This window comes from Colius striatus, chromosome Z (genome assembly GCF_028858725.1).
Source record: "Colius striatus isolate bColStr4 chromosome Z, bColStr4.1.hap1, whole genome shotgun sequence".
NCBI lineage: Eukaryota > Metazoa > Chordata > Aves > Coliiformes > Coliidae > Colius > Colius striatus.
This window is the reverse complement of record NC_084790.1, coordinates 5,748,678-5,764,267: the sequence shown is the minus strand read 5'-3', so window position 1 is coordinate 5,764,267 and position 15,590 is coordinate 5,748,678. Positions and strand designations below refer to the sequence as shown.

The 15,590-nt window shown below is 45.8% G+C and overlaps 2 protein-coding genes across 14 annotated transcripts in view; one reads left to right on the top strand and one right to left on the bottom strand.

Moving 5' to 3' along the window:
- Window positions 1-390: 390 nt before the first annotated feature.
- KAT7 (lysine acetyltransferase 7) lies at window positions 391-13,508 on the bottom strand. 3 transcript variants are annotated; one of them, XM_062019212.1, is made up of 15 exons: window positions 13,312-13,508; window positions 11,704-11,851; window positions 10,231-10,407; window positions 9,798-10,037; window positions 9,150-9,232; window positions 8,819-8,908; window positions 8,014-8,112; window positions 7,747-7,857; window positions 6,740-6,931; window positions 6,426-6,515; window positions 5,376-5,516; window positions 4,117-4,210; window positions 3,809-3,955; window positions 2,832-2,938; window positions 391-2,165 (listed from the first exon to the last, which is right to left on the bottom strand). In XM_062019212.1, exons 1-15 carry the CDS (start codon window positions 13,324-13,326, stop codon window positions 2,064-2,066), a joined length of 1,836 nt encoding a protein of 611 aa, XP_061875196.1. In that variant the 5' UTR covers window positions 13,327-13,508; the 3' UTR covers window positions 391-2,063. The 3 variants fall into 3 exon arrangements, with proteins under 3 accessions (XP_061875196.1, XP_061875195.1, XP_010202023.1); XM_062019211.1 differs by lacking the exon at window positions 13,312-13,508 and adding an exon at window positions 12,390-12,616; XM_010203721.2 differs by lacking the exon at window positions 13,312-13,508 and having other exon boundaries at window positions 11,704-11,875.
- Window positions 12,972-15,590, top strand: part of FAM117A (family with sequence similarity 117 member A) — a 33,632-nt gene continuing 31,013 nt past the window's right edge. For 4 of the 11 annotated variants that reach the window (XM_062019225.1, XM_062019224.1, XM_062019223.1 and 1 more), the window contains exons 1-2: window positions 13,705-13,850; window positions 14,579-14,686. The gene's annotated coding sequence lies outside the window, so the exon portion shown is untranslated. Of the gene's footprint in view, window positions 13,071-13,484; window positions 13,584-13,701; window positions 13,851-14,293; window positions 14,387-14,578; window positions 14,696-15,590 lie in introns of those variants that run through there. The other 7 variants (XM_062019216.1, XM_062019215.1, XM_062019229.1 and 4 more) reach the window with 7 other exon arrangements.

Below are 15,590 nucleotides of genomic sequence, written 5' to 3'. Positions count from 1 at the left end.
GAGACTTCACTGCCTGAAGTCCTCCCACAGTACAAGGTCTGGTCATGGTAACATGGAAGGAAAAGGCTAAAAATCTATGGCTATCACTTTTAGCTAACTCCTTCGTCCTTCAGTGAACTTCAGGCTGATAGATGGCATCCCCACTTTGCATGACATACTTCAGTTGCCACAACATGGCCACATCCATGTATTCCCCATGGTAGCCTGTGCCTAGTAAATTCTAGAATGAATTCACAATGTAGGCTATTTTCCAAAAGCTTCAGCCTAAAGGCTGCTCTAGTCACAATCTTTAACACACCAGGCACTCTGCAACATCAAGCAGCAGCTTCACTTAACTGGAGATGCAGAACAGCATCTGACTGAGAAAAAACATAAAAAGAAGGCATAAACTTGAGCAGAGAACATGCTTTATTGAGAAGTAGATACAAGAATAGCACATTCTACCACATCATGGGAAAAGGGTTTAGCTTCTGCACAAGAATGGCTTTTCTTCCCTACTCCACAAGAGATCTACTTTGTTGGATAGTTTCATGAGTATCTGTAGTTAGTTACGACAGAGGAGCAAAGGGCATGAGAGAGCAAAACTCAGTAATGCCCACAAGGTCTACGCCATGTACTGATGATCTTTTTTTCATTTTCTTTTTTTAAGGGAGGCAGAGAAAGGCAGACAACCATCAGAAGAGCAACCATCAGAGAACTTCTCCCCATTAGGATGGGTCAGTGGTTAACAGGAAATGACTCCTACCTACTGATACAGGGCAAATGCTTCATTTCAGACACCATTCAATGAGGAAGCATTGGAAGGTTTAAATGAAATCAGCACTGTCCAATGCTGCCATCACCTACCCTAAGATTGTCCCCCCCTTTTAATTAACACTGGAGCCATATAAGAAACTTGTGGCACAAGGACGGTGGTTACACTTGAAAGCCATTGTATAATAGTTTCTTCTGGTGGTGCTGACGGGAGAGAGGAAATAAAAGCTTTTTTTGTTTTACAAAGACAAACAGGAACAAACTGTCAGAGAAGCAAACCATCCACACAGCTAATCAGAGCTGCCACTGATGCACAGAACGTACACTAAAGGCAATCCAACAATGGGTGACTATTGGCATCGTGGAGCTTCTGTGTCTGTTTGGACAAGGCTGGCAAAAATCTGTCTAAAGTTTTTATTTCTTCAGTCTGAAGGAAAAACCAATCCTCTCCAATACAATGAGACCTACAACTCAAGGAAGATTGCTCTGGGAAAAATACCTCCAGTGAAATATAATGAACAGGCTGCTTCTGTGTAGAGGAACTCACTAACTCCAAGAGATGAAACAGGAAAACCCAGCAACTTACAACCGAAGAGGTCTGTCCAACAGACGCGATCTTCTTGCACACTGAAGCCTTACCCTGGAGGAGTCAACACCAACGACCACACCACTCAGTTATGAGATAAACACGCTTCTGACTGTACAGTATTAACTATGTGAAGACTTGCTATAGTATAGGGAAAACACTCCTGAATGAGGTGGCATGTTACCTTACTAAAACTATTTGATACAAGGAATGGAACAGTCCATCAGATAGGCCTCGTTAAAGATGCTAAAGTCAGTGTAACTGCAAGTGTGTTGGAAAACCACTTTCCCCAACAAGCACTATCAAACCTTGTTCAAAAGCCACAGAAGTTACCTCCATTACTTAGAATGCAAGGAACCTGAAGGAAGAAACAATCAGATTATAGGGCACAACACAACCTCATCGGAATAAGAACATGAGGGTAAGACCAGTGACTGGACAGGTACAGTACCAGGTATCAGAACTCCTTGGGCCAGTGCTGCTAGGAGCTTTGTTTGGGTCCTATACAGATCCAATCCTTGCAACCTCATTGAGGCCGAAACATAAAGTTCCTCAGAACCAGCGTCTGTGGTGTGCACAAAAGATCTGGGCCAGAACAGTACCAAGGGGAACTGATCTTTCAGGAGGGTACTGTACCAGCCAATCACAACAGCAACAGATACAACAGAGATCCCTAGGGTACTTCCTACTGCTGGGGTTCACTGGTTTCAGGAGTGAGAAACAGTTAAGTTCCCTTAGGAGGGGTCCATTTCAAACAGCTGGGATCCATTATCTTATTGCTGTTGGATCTTTTTGCCTCTTTGGCTATCCATTCATCAATCAGATCCTAAGGAAAAGAGCATGAAAGGGCAGGTTAAAACAAACAATCCATGATGGAGAATTAGCCATGGTAAAACAACACATATCCAAGTCCACAGATCTGGTGGCTAGCCTACAAACTGCTCAGTATCACAAACATAACATCATCTCCACAGGGCTTTCTAGAAGCCCTTCCAATCATGCTGACAAGGCTAATTTCAGCTATAGTCTAGAGAGTGGAAAACAAGAGAGAAGTTGCCATATTTGTGGATTTACAAGCCACTTGGTTTATATCTAATGAAGGTACAAACAAGACTCATTCAAGATCCCATTAATTCAGTTCACTTCTATATCATCCATTTGCCCAATAAAGGACAGGCATGCTGAGGAGCATGATGGGAATGTTGAGCCATTGCTCCCCTAAAAAGCTACTTACAATGAGCAGTGTTACTCAGTAGAGAACAGGAAGGTCAATACAACATATTTCTACACTAAGGGACAATCAGGTTGGATGCTCATATCACATCATATCTTATCAGTTACTGTATGTGAAAATTACAGTGCTCCCCCCGAATGAAAAGGGTTGGAAAACTCAGCACACTGCAAAGGAAATACTGACTTCAGCAAGTTCGTACAAATCTAACAGCTAAAGATATGGAAACAAGAATGCAGACAGAGCCATCACAAATCATACCTGTCTTTTTAGGACCAGGTGTTTTCCCTTCCAGTACTTGAGCATCTGAAGCGCCTGCAAGGTGCTCACAATGTCAACGGGGTTTACTGCAGTCTCCTGGCTGATTTCTGCAAAGCAGTATCAGTTTGTTAAAACAAAACCAAATTCCTTTGCCATAATCTGTTACTGTTGTTTTTCAACTACCAATCTTATGCAGCTCCTCCTGAAGTTATATCCACCAAACACTTTGCCTGTGCTAAGGAGGTACCTGCAGTTAACACCCTTGCTGCTGCACATGCGGCCTTCACTCCCCCCAACTTCACCCCCCCCCCCCCCCCCCACACTGGTTATCTGTAGTACTGATAACACAACATGCAGTCAAGACTGACTGCAAGGAGCCTGAAGAGTGACGGGATATGGATGTAACCCTTGCAGAGCTGTATAGAAAGAGCCCAACTCACTCAAAAACTGAAAGCCAGCCTAAACATCACAACAATATAGTGATATTAATGATCCCAGTTCATAGGAAATAATCCTTTGAAAGATGATGTAGCTGCATCTTCAGAACCACACTGTTACCTCTATGAAATGCTGCACACTCAGTGCCATAAACACAAAGTACTATTAAATTCAACCAGTGTTTTTCTGAAGCATTTGAAAGCCTCTCAGTGGTGCCATTTTCCTTTTTAAAATTTACATACTGACCTACAGATGGATACAGTTCTTGACTGAATCTTATTTTTAATACATATTTTTTAAGAGCAGAACCTGTTACATACTTTCAAAACTCTGCAAGCTGGCTTATCCTTAATGCTGGTAGGACTGGAAAGGAGCCACCGGCAACTATTGGAACATTCCACTAACTGTGCTGCTATACAAACACCTGCATTAATGAGCCAAGTGTGACCTGCCTCATATTTGAGGAAAACAAGTAAATGAGACATACAGGTATGTTCCTGAACCAATTCCCTACAAGCTTATTTAACTCGGAAACATACCTTTTATGGAGATCTCTTTTCCTTGGAAATTATGCAGGTAACGAAGGAGAACTTCCTTCCAGTAACTACGGTAGCTGATGAGACCTAAATCAGACAGAGGGCGTTCTGGAGAGCCAACTTTTTCTTCTACTTTAGAAAGCAAATAGCCTGTAAGGGAAAGAAAACCTATTTATTCCTCCTAAACCATCCTCTCCTGATTGTCACTCTCTAGAACAGAAATCAGCTATACCAGAAACTGCTCAACCACGGACTTCTCAGTGAACTTGTCATATTGGACATGTTTCCAGAATTTCTCTCTTTCTACTTACTGAAGTCAATCAGCATCTTGCCATAACCTTGTCTCATGTATTGAGGCATCGTCAGGATACATGAAACATTGTAGTTGAGAAAGGAATTCTTCTCCTAAAAACAAGAACATGGAGAGGACAGATTAACAGGTCTAGATCTGCACAAACAATGGGCACATCATAATCCCAACAGACTGAACAAGCCCGTGCAACTGATACAATATAAAGTGAAAGGAGGAACAGCAGAAAAACCTGCCTAACAACAAGTAAGATGATCATCCTTCAGCTACCAACCTGGCTTTACTTTATTAGCCATTACACTGGGCGTTTGGTGCTCAAATTTAAGCCTAGGCTGCCTGGCCCTGGAGCTGTACCTGTGAAGAAGCCAGTAACACCCTCACTGCTGCCTCTGTCATCTACCAGGTTTACATGCAACAGAAAGCGACACAACAGCAGCATTACAAGCACACAGTATATATCAAAAGGTCCAAAGAAACTCAGACACATTCATCCTCAGATCAATGTGGGTTTTTCTTTACAGTACTTTTGTTTTTTCATAGAATAATTTTACTCAGGTGATTTTAGGAATATAGCTTCCAGCACTTGATTTGGGAGAGTATTCTTGTCTCTATAGAATTTCACTGCCTGAAACATCTGAACAGACATCTGTATTGCATGATAACACCATGTCCAGCAGGGTAAAAACTTTTCCTGTATTGAAGCAAGAACAATCAGGAAATGTATTTCACTAATGTGCAGCAGACACTAAATAAAGAGATGGGCAACAGGTCTGAGCCAACAGTTGGAAAAACTGGCTCCTACTCCAATCTTGGACAGTGACTTCTTTATGTGATCTGCTTTAAGCTACCTGAGTTATGTCTCAATTCCTCCACGTAGAAATGTTTATTCCTTCAACAAGTACTTTATAAAAAAGATAATCATGGTGACTAATGCTTCCTTTAATTATTCTTCTCTAGTTTCTTTACATTTTCCTTATCTTTACTTTTGCCTCCATCTAACACAGCACTATGCTTCCAAGCAACAATAGTTCATTTGAGCCGATTTGGTTTTTGCCAGACACAAGAAAAAATGCTAGTGCAAAGCACCTGCAACCCCTGCAGCAAAAACCAGGAACAACTCATGCAGATCAGGTGTAGAACTTTCTCTTTTTCTAAGAGCAAGCAATCCAGAGACTGAAAAAACTCAGAGGGGAGACTCACTGGTATCCTAAATCTCATCCTAGTGAGGCAGTAATGCCTATGTATGTATTTTCAACTAACCTTGGAGAAATATCCTATCAGATGACAGCCAGTGTTGTCAGCTTCTGTCATGACATAGAAGAGGAAGGGTTCAACATCATAATACAGTGTTTTATGGTCCAAGAAAAGTTTTGCCAGTAGACACAGGTTTTGACAGTAGATCTAGAAGCAAAAGGAGAATAGGATACATCTGTTTACTACAGTGGAACATTCCAAGAGCAGACAAAACCAAGCATACATGGGAAACGACATGAAAATACTGAACCATCTGAGAAATGATGTACAGTCTTTCAGACAGAGCAGCTGGGCCAGGAAACAATTCCATTTGTGATGAAACTTGATAAGCTCAGTTTCCTAAGGGTGGGAATGGACGTTCGCGATACCGATCTCTGAACGCCCAAAACATCACATCCTCAGTGAAGGGGAGCAGAAGTTTGGATCTCTGCTTGCCTGTATTGTATTGTGCTTCAAGGTTATTTCTTGTAACTAGAAAACTCCTCCCAACTTCCAGCAGTGCAGAATTTAACTTTTTAATCTGTTTCCTTGTTCTCTCTTAAAGCTCTGAAGCCTTTAAGACTGGACACAACTAGAGACAGGGCACAAGCATGGTGCTACTACCTATCACTGAATCTGCAGTTGCAGAGACATGCTCTGCCCTTCAAGTCAGGGTAAAGGAGATCATCCTCAACTTTCGGTCACTTCCCACTCTAACCCAAACTTGACCGAGTATTCTCAGTGAGTGGGAGATGAGCAGTAGCAATCTGCTGAGGTCAAGCGCAGAAATCTCCCCACAAACTTTTAGAAAGAGATCTTGACACAACATTCCTAAGCACAGCATGAGACAACCAAGAGAACTGTTGGAGTACAACAGAGCTAAGGAACAGCCACAAAGAAAACGCAGACAAAACTACTGCCATAATCACAATAATAGATTAGACTCTGGTAGCCTTTCTGCAATTTAGAGGGATAAAGAGCCATTTGCATCCTGTTTCTCTAAAGAAAAGCAGTGCCTGGCACATCTGAAAGACAGACTCCACACTCAAGTCAGGCCTCATGACGGTAGTTCGTTACCTTGTTCTTTTTCCCATCCACTTCAAACACGGAAATGGAGCCTTTGCGGTAGATTTCATCACCCGGGGGATGTTTCCAGACACATTTTGCCTATGACAGGGAAACAAAGTTAGAGTGACACTACTGTTTTAAGGCAAGGAAACAACTGTTTAAGGAAAGGTTACAACAGCTACTGGATACACCAGGAAATGTGTAGTCTTCTCACCTTCTAAAGCCATCAACTGAGCTAACAACAGTAACGTTTTACAACATTTAACATTTACATGCTGACATCAGCTTTAAAGCTGAGGAATCATCCCTGCCCTAGCCCTTACCATATGTCTGCGCAGTATTGTCTGGCTCTTCATGTATTTGAGACAGAACTCACACATGTAGAGACGCCCCAGACGAGCATACTCCTCTGGGTAGGGAGAATGATACCAGGTATCCAGCTCATAACGGCCAAAAGCGATTGTTTTGATCATGTTGCTGCCTTCTGTGATCTGGCCCTGGAGGCGCAGCTTCTCCTATGAATGGGGAAAAAAAGATTATTGTTTTTAAAAAATTAGAAAGCAGGCAGAGAGGAAGGGGGCCCTATTTATTACCTTCAAGTCTTCTAAATTCACCTTACAGTGTGACCAAGTCTAATGACTCCCCCCACAGACCTCTCCTCTGTCAAACTCCATCTGAGCCCTGTCCAGAAGTGGTAGTCACTGACTGTTCCTTTCATCAGGAAGTGTCATATGAATTAACACTTCACAGTGTGATAACGCTAGGCTCATACTCTTTCTGTCAAGAAAGCGAGGTAAACTCCTTGCCACTTCATGCTTCTTTCCTAATCTGTAGGGAAAGGATACAGCCTAATGCTCTGCCTCAAATGCCTGAATGCAGTTGTCACTGGTAAGCATTAAAGTATCTTTTGGTTCATCTCTAGAGGTGGAAGGTGGCTTCAGAAAGCATCTACAGAAGCTTCAAGCAATATAAGGTTTTGAAGTCCATTCCACAGTCACCAGCTACTGTCAAGGTGGCTTTTGTCTTTTGTTATAATCACACCTTAGCCCTTCTTTCACTGAAAACAAACACCTGTTAAATGGGACTGTTAATAACTATTTCAGTATTGCTGCAGCATTCATGATTGACAATGCTCAGCTCCAGCTGTACTTTGATCAAACCCTTTGAATAACTGGCACAAATGTTATCCCTAGTGTAACTGCTGATTTGCTGGGCTGTAGCCGCTGCTCTTACAAACTCTATCTGCACAAGTACAACAAAACCCAGAAAGCATTCACATTTCTAACAAAGACATTTGCTATGAGATGTTATTACGAGTTATAAGTCTCACCAGGTCCTCAGATGCCCGTGCTTGCGCTCTTCGGAAAAGCTCGAGGTCATACTCACTGGTCAGGTTTTCAAGCAGAGGCTCTCGAGTATTGCCATAGGTTTGTCTGTGTTCCTGAAAGAGCAAAATGTAGGAGGCTTTGCTGTCATGCTGCTACTAAGCAGCTTTTTTTAGCTGAGAATGTTGCAGGATGACCGAGAAAGGCAAACTCCTGCTTAGTGGTCTCATTTGAGATAAGAGGGAAGGAAAGACTAAAGTTACGGCTTTTACCATATATTTTTCTTTTTGCTCCTTGCTTAGCCCTGAGTTCCTCTTCTTCCTGAGCTCAGCTACTTTCTCTTTGTATCGCAGCTGTCTCTCTGTTGGTGCCTGAAAGAAACCAGAGGTGGAAACCTTCACTAGGCTTCATCCACTTCAAACATTTTTCTTCACTTTCCCACCCTAAAGGATCCCTGTCCTGGCTTTCATTTTATCAGGTTTATTGCCTCTGAACCAAACCCTATGCTATTAAGAGGGCACTGCAGGTACCACAAGGGTATGCAACACAGGAAGTTTTTCTTCCTACCACAGCTTGCCTTTGTTAATGTGCCTCAGTCCCACAAAGCAGGGTGTACTCCTTGTGCACTGCTTAATCATGCGTAGGGGCTCAGAGCTGACTCACTGAGTCACTTTGACTCAAGTCCAAGACTCATGAACTGGAAAATGTAATTCTCCCAGATTTATTCTTTTCTGTTTAGTCACAGTAAAATTATAGTTTACAGTTCTACAGGAATTCTCTTGTCCTACACAAAGTGCACAGAAAAGATCATCCTGAGAACAGCTCCAGCCTCCTTTATAATATTACTGGCCAGTGCCATCTTTCTGCTCTCACTAGTTCTTCCAGTCCCTCTTTTAAGGGATGTTTCTTTGCTGAAACAAACTGTGGGTGACAAATGGGGAATGTTAGGATCCAGCACAATATCTTATCTGAGAAGTGAAGGAGAGACCAAGCTTAAATCATTGTCACTGTAAACCACTGGCTAAGGACTTTCCACTTTTAACTGAGCAGCCACTCTGCCACATGCAGGTTGCCTACCTGGTGCCTGGTGGCGTGCCTATTGTTGTCATCCTGCCGATGGGCCAGCATTCTCTCCTCAATTTGCTTATCCCGGCTCTGTGCTCGCACCTGGAAGCAAAAACTCATCTGACAATGCTGCAGAAAACTACCAGAGCCTTAATCTCCTCCTTTTCTCACTTAGGTGATTTCTCTGAACTGTTACTCACAGATGATTTCACACACAAACGCTCCTGCCTTATAGCTAAAGACATCAGCTGAAACAGGTTAAGCTTATTTTCTGTTCACAAATGATAAGTCTGGCTATTCTGTTCCCCAAAAAACATAAGACAAAGCAGGAGACTTACTTTACCTTGCACTCATCTGCTGAGAGATTGTGATACAGGGGGCACCCCGAAATGGAGAAGTGTCGCTCGTGTTTTCCAGTTAGGTGTCCTGCAAAGGGTTAGAAAAAAAACCCTCAACTTTTAACATATGATCATAAAGAGGTTCAAAAAGTATCTCAGATGGCCAGATCCCTCACATCAGCTTCAGGGAGCATGCTCAGCTTATTACCAGTGTGACAGAAGGAGCACACTTCATGGTTCATGGTACAAATTTTAAAACAAATGAAAATCCTTTTGAAGCTAACTCAAATGCTGCACTCCATGCAAGCAGCCAGGCATGTCAGAGGTCTGCAATCATCTGTTTCTGAAAATCTGCTTCTGGCAGCCATCAGTACCCTACCTGCAGGACTCTGCACTTTCCTCCCACATCTGTGCTCATATTCCTGAACTGTTCTTTACTCTATCATCCCCCAAATGCTCCTAGCTAGAAAACACCTCCAGGAGGAATATAGTGCAGATATCTTTTACATTCCTTCTTTATTCCCACTTCTCAGTAATGCTTCTGATCCTAATTAAGCGTCTATTGTTAGGATATATAACTCAACTGAGTGGGGACTTTGAATATCACAGCAGGATGGCAAAACCCAATAGATTAATCCTGGAGCTGAAATTACCTAAAGAGTTACAACCAGGAGTGGGACATTTCATGTTGAAATTGTAGCTTTCATGGAAGCGGCGGCGCTTAGGGCGGTGAGACAGGTCACTTCCAGAATCCTTCATGGACATGTCCTTGGCAATGCTCTCATCATGGGATACATTTGGACTGGAGATATCAATATCAGACTCTGAGGAAGGGGCATTCCCGGTGGGGGTACGAGGTGGAGACTCATCGTGATCCGCTGCATTTTTAGTGTCTGAATAAGGATCAAGATGTTACAAATTTGCCTGAAAGAAAGCTTTCAAAAAAATACGTAAAGCAACTCTGGAGAGCTGTCTCAAACCCTCTATCCTCAGGATGTTACACTGTACCCTCGGAGAATGGAGTCACATATGTACTTGGCAACAGCATTTTGCACACTTTTCAACACCTCAACGCACCCTGCGTACCTCTATCAGAAAAGTCAACCACTTGCTCAGTCTCTGAGCCAGAGGAGCGAGTCTGTCGGAGCGGGTATTTCTTTGGAGTCACAGGAGTCGGCTGCTGCTGGCTGCGGGTCACCCTCCTCGTGGAATAGACTGGCTCTTCTGCTCCAAACGACGGTGGGTTACGAACCGGGCTGGAATCTAATCCCATAGAAACGTCACAATTACATCCACAATAACCACAGGAAGTCAGAGACTTGCCCCACTCGTGCTCTGAAGTCTGCAACACCAGACAGCTGGGCACCAGCACACTTCTGTCCTAGTGCCCACAGCTGTACATTGCCAGAAACAAGCTCTGTTCTTCCCAGCTTCAATCTTCTCACACTTCTAGCAAAAAAATATCCTGTCCTGAGGAATCAGGAATTAGATAATCTTTCTCTGTATGTAATTACTTAATTAACTAGTAATTAGAAACCAGCTCACATTTGGAAAGCTAAAGAACCATTAGTTTAGATAAGAATGATTGGTGTTTAGATAACCCTTGGGAAGCATGATTGCTTCTGGCGTGGAGCTATATTTAGGACACTGTGGTTCTGTGATCCTACACTGCTCGTAAGACTATAAAACAATTGTTTGGCATTAAATGAATGCTTTCATAACTTAGACATATCAAGTGCATTCCATACACATCCAAAGCACTTTTCCTCTTGTTTTTAAGACCTAATTACCAGACAATCTTGGCCATACATTTTTTACCTGCAATAAAATTTCTTGTAAAACAAATTCTCTATCACAAAGCACACACATAAAGCAATGAGAAGAAGTTATTATCGACTGTCATTTGCTCCCCTTGATGCCAGATGGCAGCTTATTAGCTAACAGTCAAGAAATGACTACACTGACACTAAAAATGAGGAGGTGGACAAATTAAATGTTTTCTCCTACAATCTGGATGCTGAAGTAGAAGCATACAAAAGAAATGGCAATACATTTGATTATGTTTACTGCAGAGTAGGGTCAGCATCAACAAATCACGAAAATACATCTTTCCTTTGCAGTACAGAAAACCCCAAAGAAAACAAAACTAATTGTCACCTCTAAACACCATCTCTCTAGCTGGGCTCCAGTGCCAATGTAACCCAACCAAATTTTCAGAATTCTCAGAAAAATTAGGCAAAGCTGGTGACATAAGGACGCTGTTTGAGCCTGCTTCCTTTAATGACGGGACAGCTTTACTCCATGAACAGGAGATACTCAAGTCTGGACTTAGGCCGCCAGTGTAACCTTTAGATTATATTACCTCATTAGTGCAATATGTACATCTAAAGATCGCTGTTCATGGTGGTACACTCATAGGCCATGAAAAATTAAAATATTTTTGTGTAGCTATGAACACTATACATTTAAGCTCTAAAGGTCAGAACACAGAGTACACTGAGACTCTTGTTGCTAAGAGGCTGCTTTTCTTTTCCTTGTTTAAGAACACAAAGCATTTACCTTGAGAACTTTGACTGAGTCTGGCTGAGGAACGGGTCACACGTGCGGATCGTCGTGATGTGCCGTCACTTTCAGAGCTGTCTGTGTGCTCAGGATCAGTAGAGAAATCAGAGTCTTCTGTTCCATCTGAGCTACTGCCTGCATTCCTCTGCAACATCACAGACACAAACATTAGAACAGAAAGATTAAAATCTGCATATTGTATTTCTGATGGTTTAAGTAAATATTTTATGCTAGATAAATAGAACCTGACACAATGACAGATGCAAACATATCAAGTGTATTACTCTGAAGAATTACTCTAATATGCAGTGTCAGACAATGCCTTCAGTAACAAAAAGTTTCTGCAAACTGACTCACTAAGACAGATCACAGTAGCACCCAATTTTATCTAAAGCAAAAGGTTAATGAAGTTTTCAGGGGTATGCTCCGAGTTGACTGTTCCTGGCTCACTCTGCCAATAGCACTCCCACACCATCTGCCTGCTCGAACCTGCCGAGGTGGCCCCGCACAGCACAAAGCACCACAGCAGCAGGTTGTGGGACAGGACAGATGGGCTCCAGCGACAGCCAAATCGACCAGCGATTCAGGAGAGGGCTCCCCACGGGGATTGAGGCGGAGAAAATACAGGGCATTCGTCGAAGAAGCTGCGCCAAAAAAGGGGCTGCGAATGCATTCGCATTCACCTCGTCTTGGATGATCATAGCGGCCGCGGGCAGCACGCAGGTCTCTGCGGCACGCAGGCCTGAGCAACTGGCGGGCCTCCAGGCCTCGGAAAGTCCCTCGATTGCCCCTCAGCCCTGACTGGACAGCCGGGGAGTAGGGGCGGTGGAAGGCCTCGCTCGGGGCAGCGGAACCCGGAGGGGCCGCAGCAGGGGCCGGGGCCGCGGCGCGTGCCTGAGGGGGGAGGCGGGCGCAGCTGCTGACGGCCCCGCGGGGCCACTGGCGCGAGCGCGGCGCCCGCGCCGCTTTGTTTTGCACCCGGCGGAGTCTCGCCGGTCCCGGCCAATCACAACCCGCGTGGGAGGGGCCGAAAGGGAGAGCCGGCCAATGACAGCTCGTAAAACGAAAGGGCGTGGACGCCAGGCGTGACTGACGGCGGCCGCCGGCCAATCACAGCGAGCCTCGCTCCCACAGAAACACCGACCGAGCGGGGGCGGGGCGGGAGGGGGGGGAAGGGAGATGGGGGGGAAACAAGGCACCCGCGGGGAGGTGACCGTTGGCAGCGTAGATGGGCAGCAGCGGAAACCAATCGGTGCCCAGCCCGGCAAGGCAGTCCGGCCAATAGGTGACCAGCTCTCCAATCGTCTGACCAATCGCAAATGCCAAGAGGCGGACCACGAGGCAGGCGCGGGGGAGGGGAAACGGTAACCGTTGGGGGCGATCAGTGACAAGCAAGAAGGCCAATCAGCGCCCGGCGCGGCCCTGCGGGAGCCACTCGCGAGGCGCACGGGGCGGGCGGTGGGGGCTGAAGGCCGCTATTTTTCCCCCGGTTTTGTGCCCGTGATCGGCACTGGAAGGGGTGGGAAAGGGGGGAAAGCTGCGACGCGAGCCCGCCGGTCCCCCTCCTCGCGCTGGGCGCCTCCCCGGTTCCCCGGTCCCGCTCACCTTCCTGCGCTGCATCCTCGGCGGGGGCGGGGGCAGCGAGGTTGGCTGGTCCCCGGCGCCCCCGGCCCGTGAAGCGGCGTTCGCCGCCGTGTTAGCGCTGGCAGCCTCCGTGGTGACAGCCGTGTGTCCCGCCCCGCGGCCCGCCGTCGCCGCCAGGCCCCGTGCCCCGCTCGGTCCCTCACGCTTCCGCCGGGACGCGGTCCACACCCCCCGGTCACGTGACCCCGAGCCAGCCTCACGCCAGCGGGGGCCGCCATCTTGGATTCGGACAGGTATCCCGGCGGCGCCGCTGACAGTGAAGCTACCGGCGGCCATCTTGGGTTTGGGCTCTGAGGGGGTGGGGAAGGAGGCGGCGGCCATCTTGAATCCGGGTGTGAAAGGGAGAGGGGGGGTGGGGGGCTCCCGGCGACGCGGGCGGGTGTTTTCCTCCGGGAGCCATGTTGGTTTCGGGCAGCCCTGAGCCCTCCCGCTGAGGCCATCTTGGGGCCGGGCAGAGGCGCGTCGCAGAGTCCACGGAGTGATTGGGTTGGAGGAAGGCGGTGAGTGCCCCTTGCTCTTGAGGCGGAGGCGGGGAGCGCCGCGCCTCCGGCTCTGGGCCCCCTCCCGCCGAGGGGATGCCGCCGCCCGCCCCGTGCGTGGCCTGCGGGAGGGAGCGGCTCTTGCCGAGCCGTGGCTCCGCGCTGGGGCGGGCCGTGGCGGGGGCCTCGCGGGGTTGTGCCGCTTTGCGCTCTCGTCCGAAAAGGACGCTGCCCGCTCCTTAATCGCCCCGCTCTCAAAATATCTCCGAGGAGGGAGGGATGGGGTGTATCTTTTTTGGTGCAGCTTTGCCTGTGTCGTTCTCGCGCGGGCGAACGCGAGCTGTCGTGTTTCTGCCTGCAGCTGCTGAGCTGCCTTGTCGCTCCCCTCCCCAGGGGCGGCTCGGGCTGTGCAGTGGCAGAGGCAGCGAGTTCCACCCTCTGCGGCCGCTGCGCAGGCCAAGCACCGCGGCGGCTGTTTGCCTGGTTGTGATTAGGCCAGTAGCTGCTTAAATATAGCATCAGTAACGTTAACGTGCTAACGCGGCCCATGAGCAACGGTATGTTATAGCTTTATGGCCTGGGGCAAAAATAAGAGTAATTAGTCAATCATATGATTTCTTTCCAACTGTAGTTTTCTTTAGGGATTATGAAATTCTCAGAGGCTAATCCTCTAATCCTCGTGAGTGCATGTCATCCTTAGTCATGCAAGTAATACCATTTCTCTCATTCGGAATTGTTATTGCTCCTAGGTGTATCCAGTGTCCTGTGAAATGTTAGGAGGCAAACCTTCAGAGGAAGGCAAGATGAAATACCTCTGCTTTTGCCCAAGCAGAGAGGAATGGGAAGCAGTATGTTTGGTATGTGAGGTAGGAATGTACATACTGGTTGTAAATAAGCCTACACTCGGTCTGAAAAATGTACACGTTAAGCCCAGGAAAACTATGGGTGTGTGAACAACTCAATTAGTAAGTCTGGTTTCACTTTTCTTCACTGAAGAAGCAGTTTGCAAACCTCCTGAAAGGTGACTGCAGGAGAAAGCACTGCTGCACAAATATGTTAATTCTTCCTGCTTTATAAGGCAAAGAAAAGACTGCCTGGAATTTAATAGAATTTCAAATTGCAGTTGAGCCACAATCTAGTGCAAGGCTAATGAACATTGTGCTCTCAAGTTATTAGACTGACTTGAAATGCTTAATTTAAGATAGATTGGGGATTAATTGAAACATAACCTCAAAGGTCAAGAGGAATGGGAACAAAGAAAAATAGTGCACTATTCCGTAATGCTCTAATGTGCAACATCCTGTTATGTCTCATCTTGTATTAAATGAAATCTGCCTGTGATAGAAAAATTACAGTTAGCTTAAAGATTGGTTCTAACATAATGAATTTAGACCTTGCAAATATCCAGGTTCAACTGCAGATATGCTTGAGTGAAAAAGACTAAAGAACACAACAGCTGTATGAAAAGTTGAACATAATCACATCCCCTTGGAGTGGTTGCCTGTTGATGATAGCTAAAGGATTCCTCTTTCAGAATCTCTGCATTGTATGGGACCTATAGATTTTAGTTGTATTAGGTAAACGAATAAAACATTGATTGGCACTTCTAGGTATTACTGACGCTTATGTCTGAAATATGTTACTGCATATTAGGGCTTATTACCACCACTAGGATGTTACTGGAAAAACAAAGCCAACAGAAATGTGTGGCGTTTAATTACTGTCCTAGAGGTGGCAGCACTTGAATAGAAGCCAGGAATT

What these genes read in the sequence shown, in the direction of transcription:
- KAT7 (XM_010203721.2), bottom strand. Translation starts at nt 11,875, where the DNA reads ATGTTTGTGTCTGTGATGTTGCAGAGGAATGCAGGCAGTAGCTCAGAT. An exon ending in TGGATGGGAAAAAGAACAAG is followed by an intron (nt 5,517 to 6,425) that starts GTAACGAACTAC and finishes TTTTGCTTCTAG; the next exon opens with ATCTACTGTCAAAACCTGTG. An exon ending in AAAAGAGATCTCCATAAAAG is followed by an intron (nt 2,939 to 3,808) that starts GTATGTTTCCGA and finishes ACTGCTTTGCAG; the next exon opens with AAATCAGCCAGGAGACTGCA.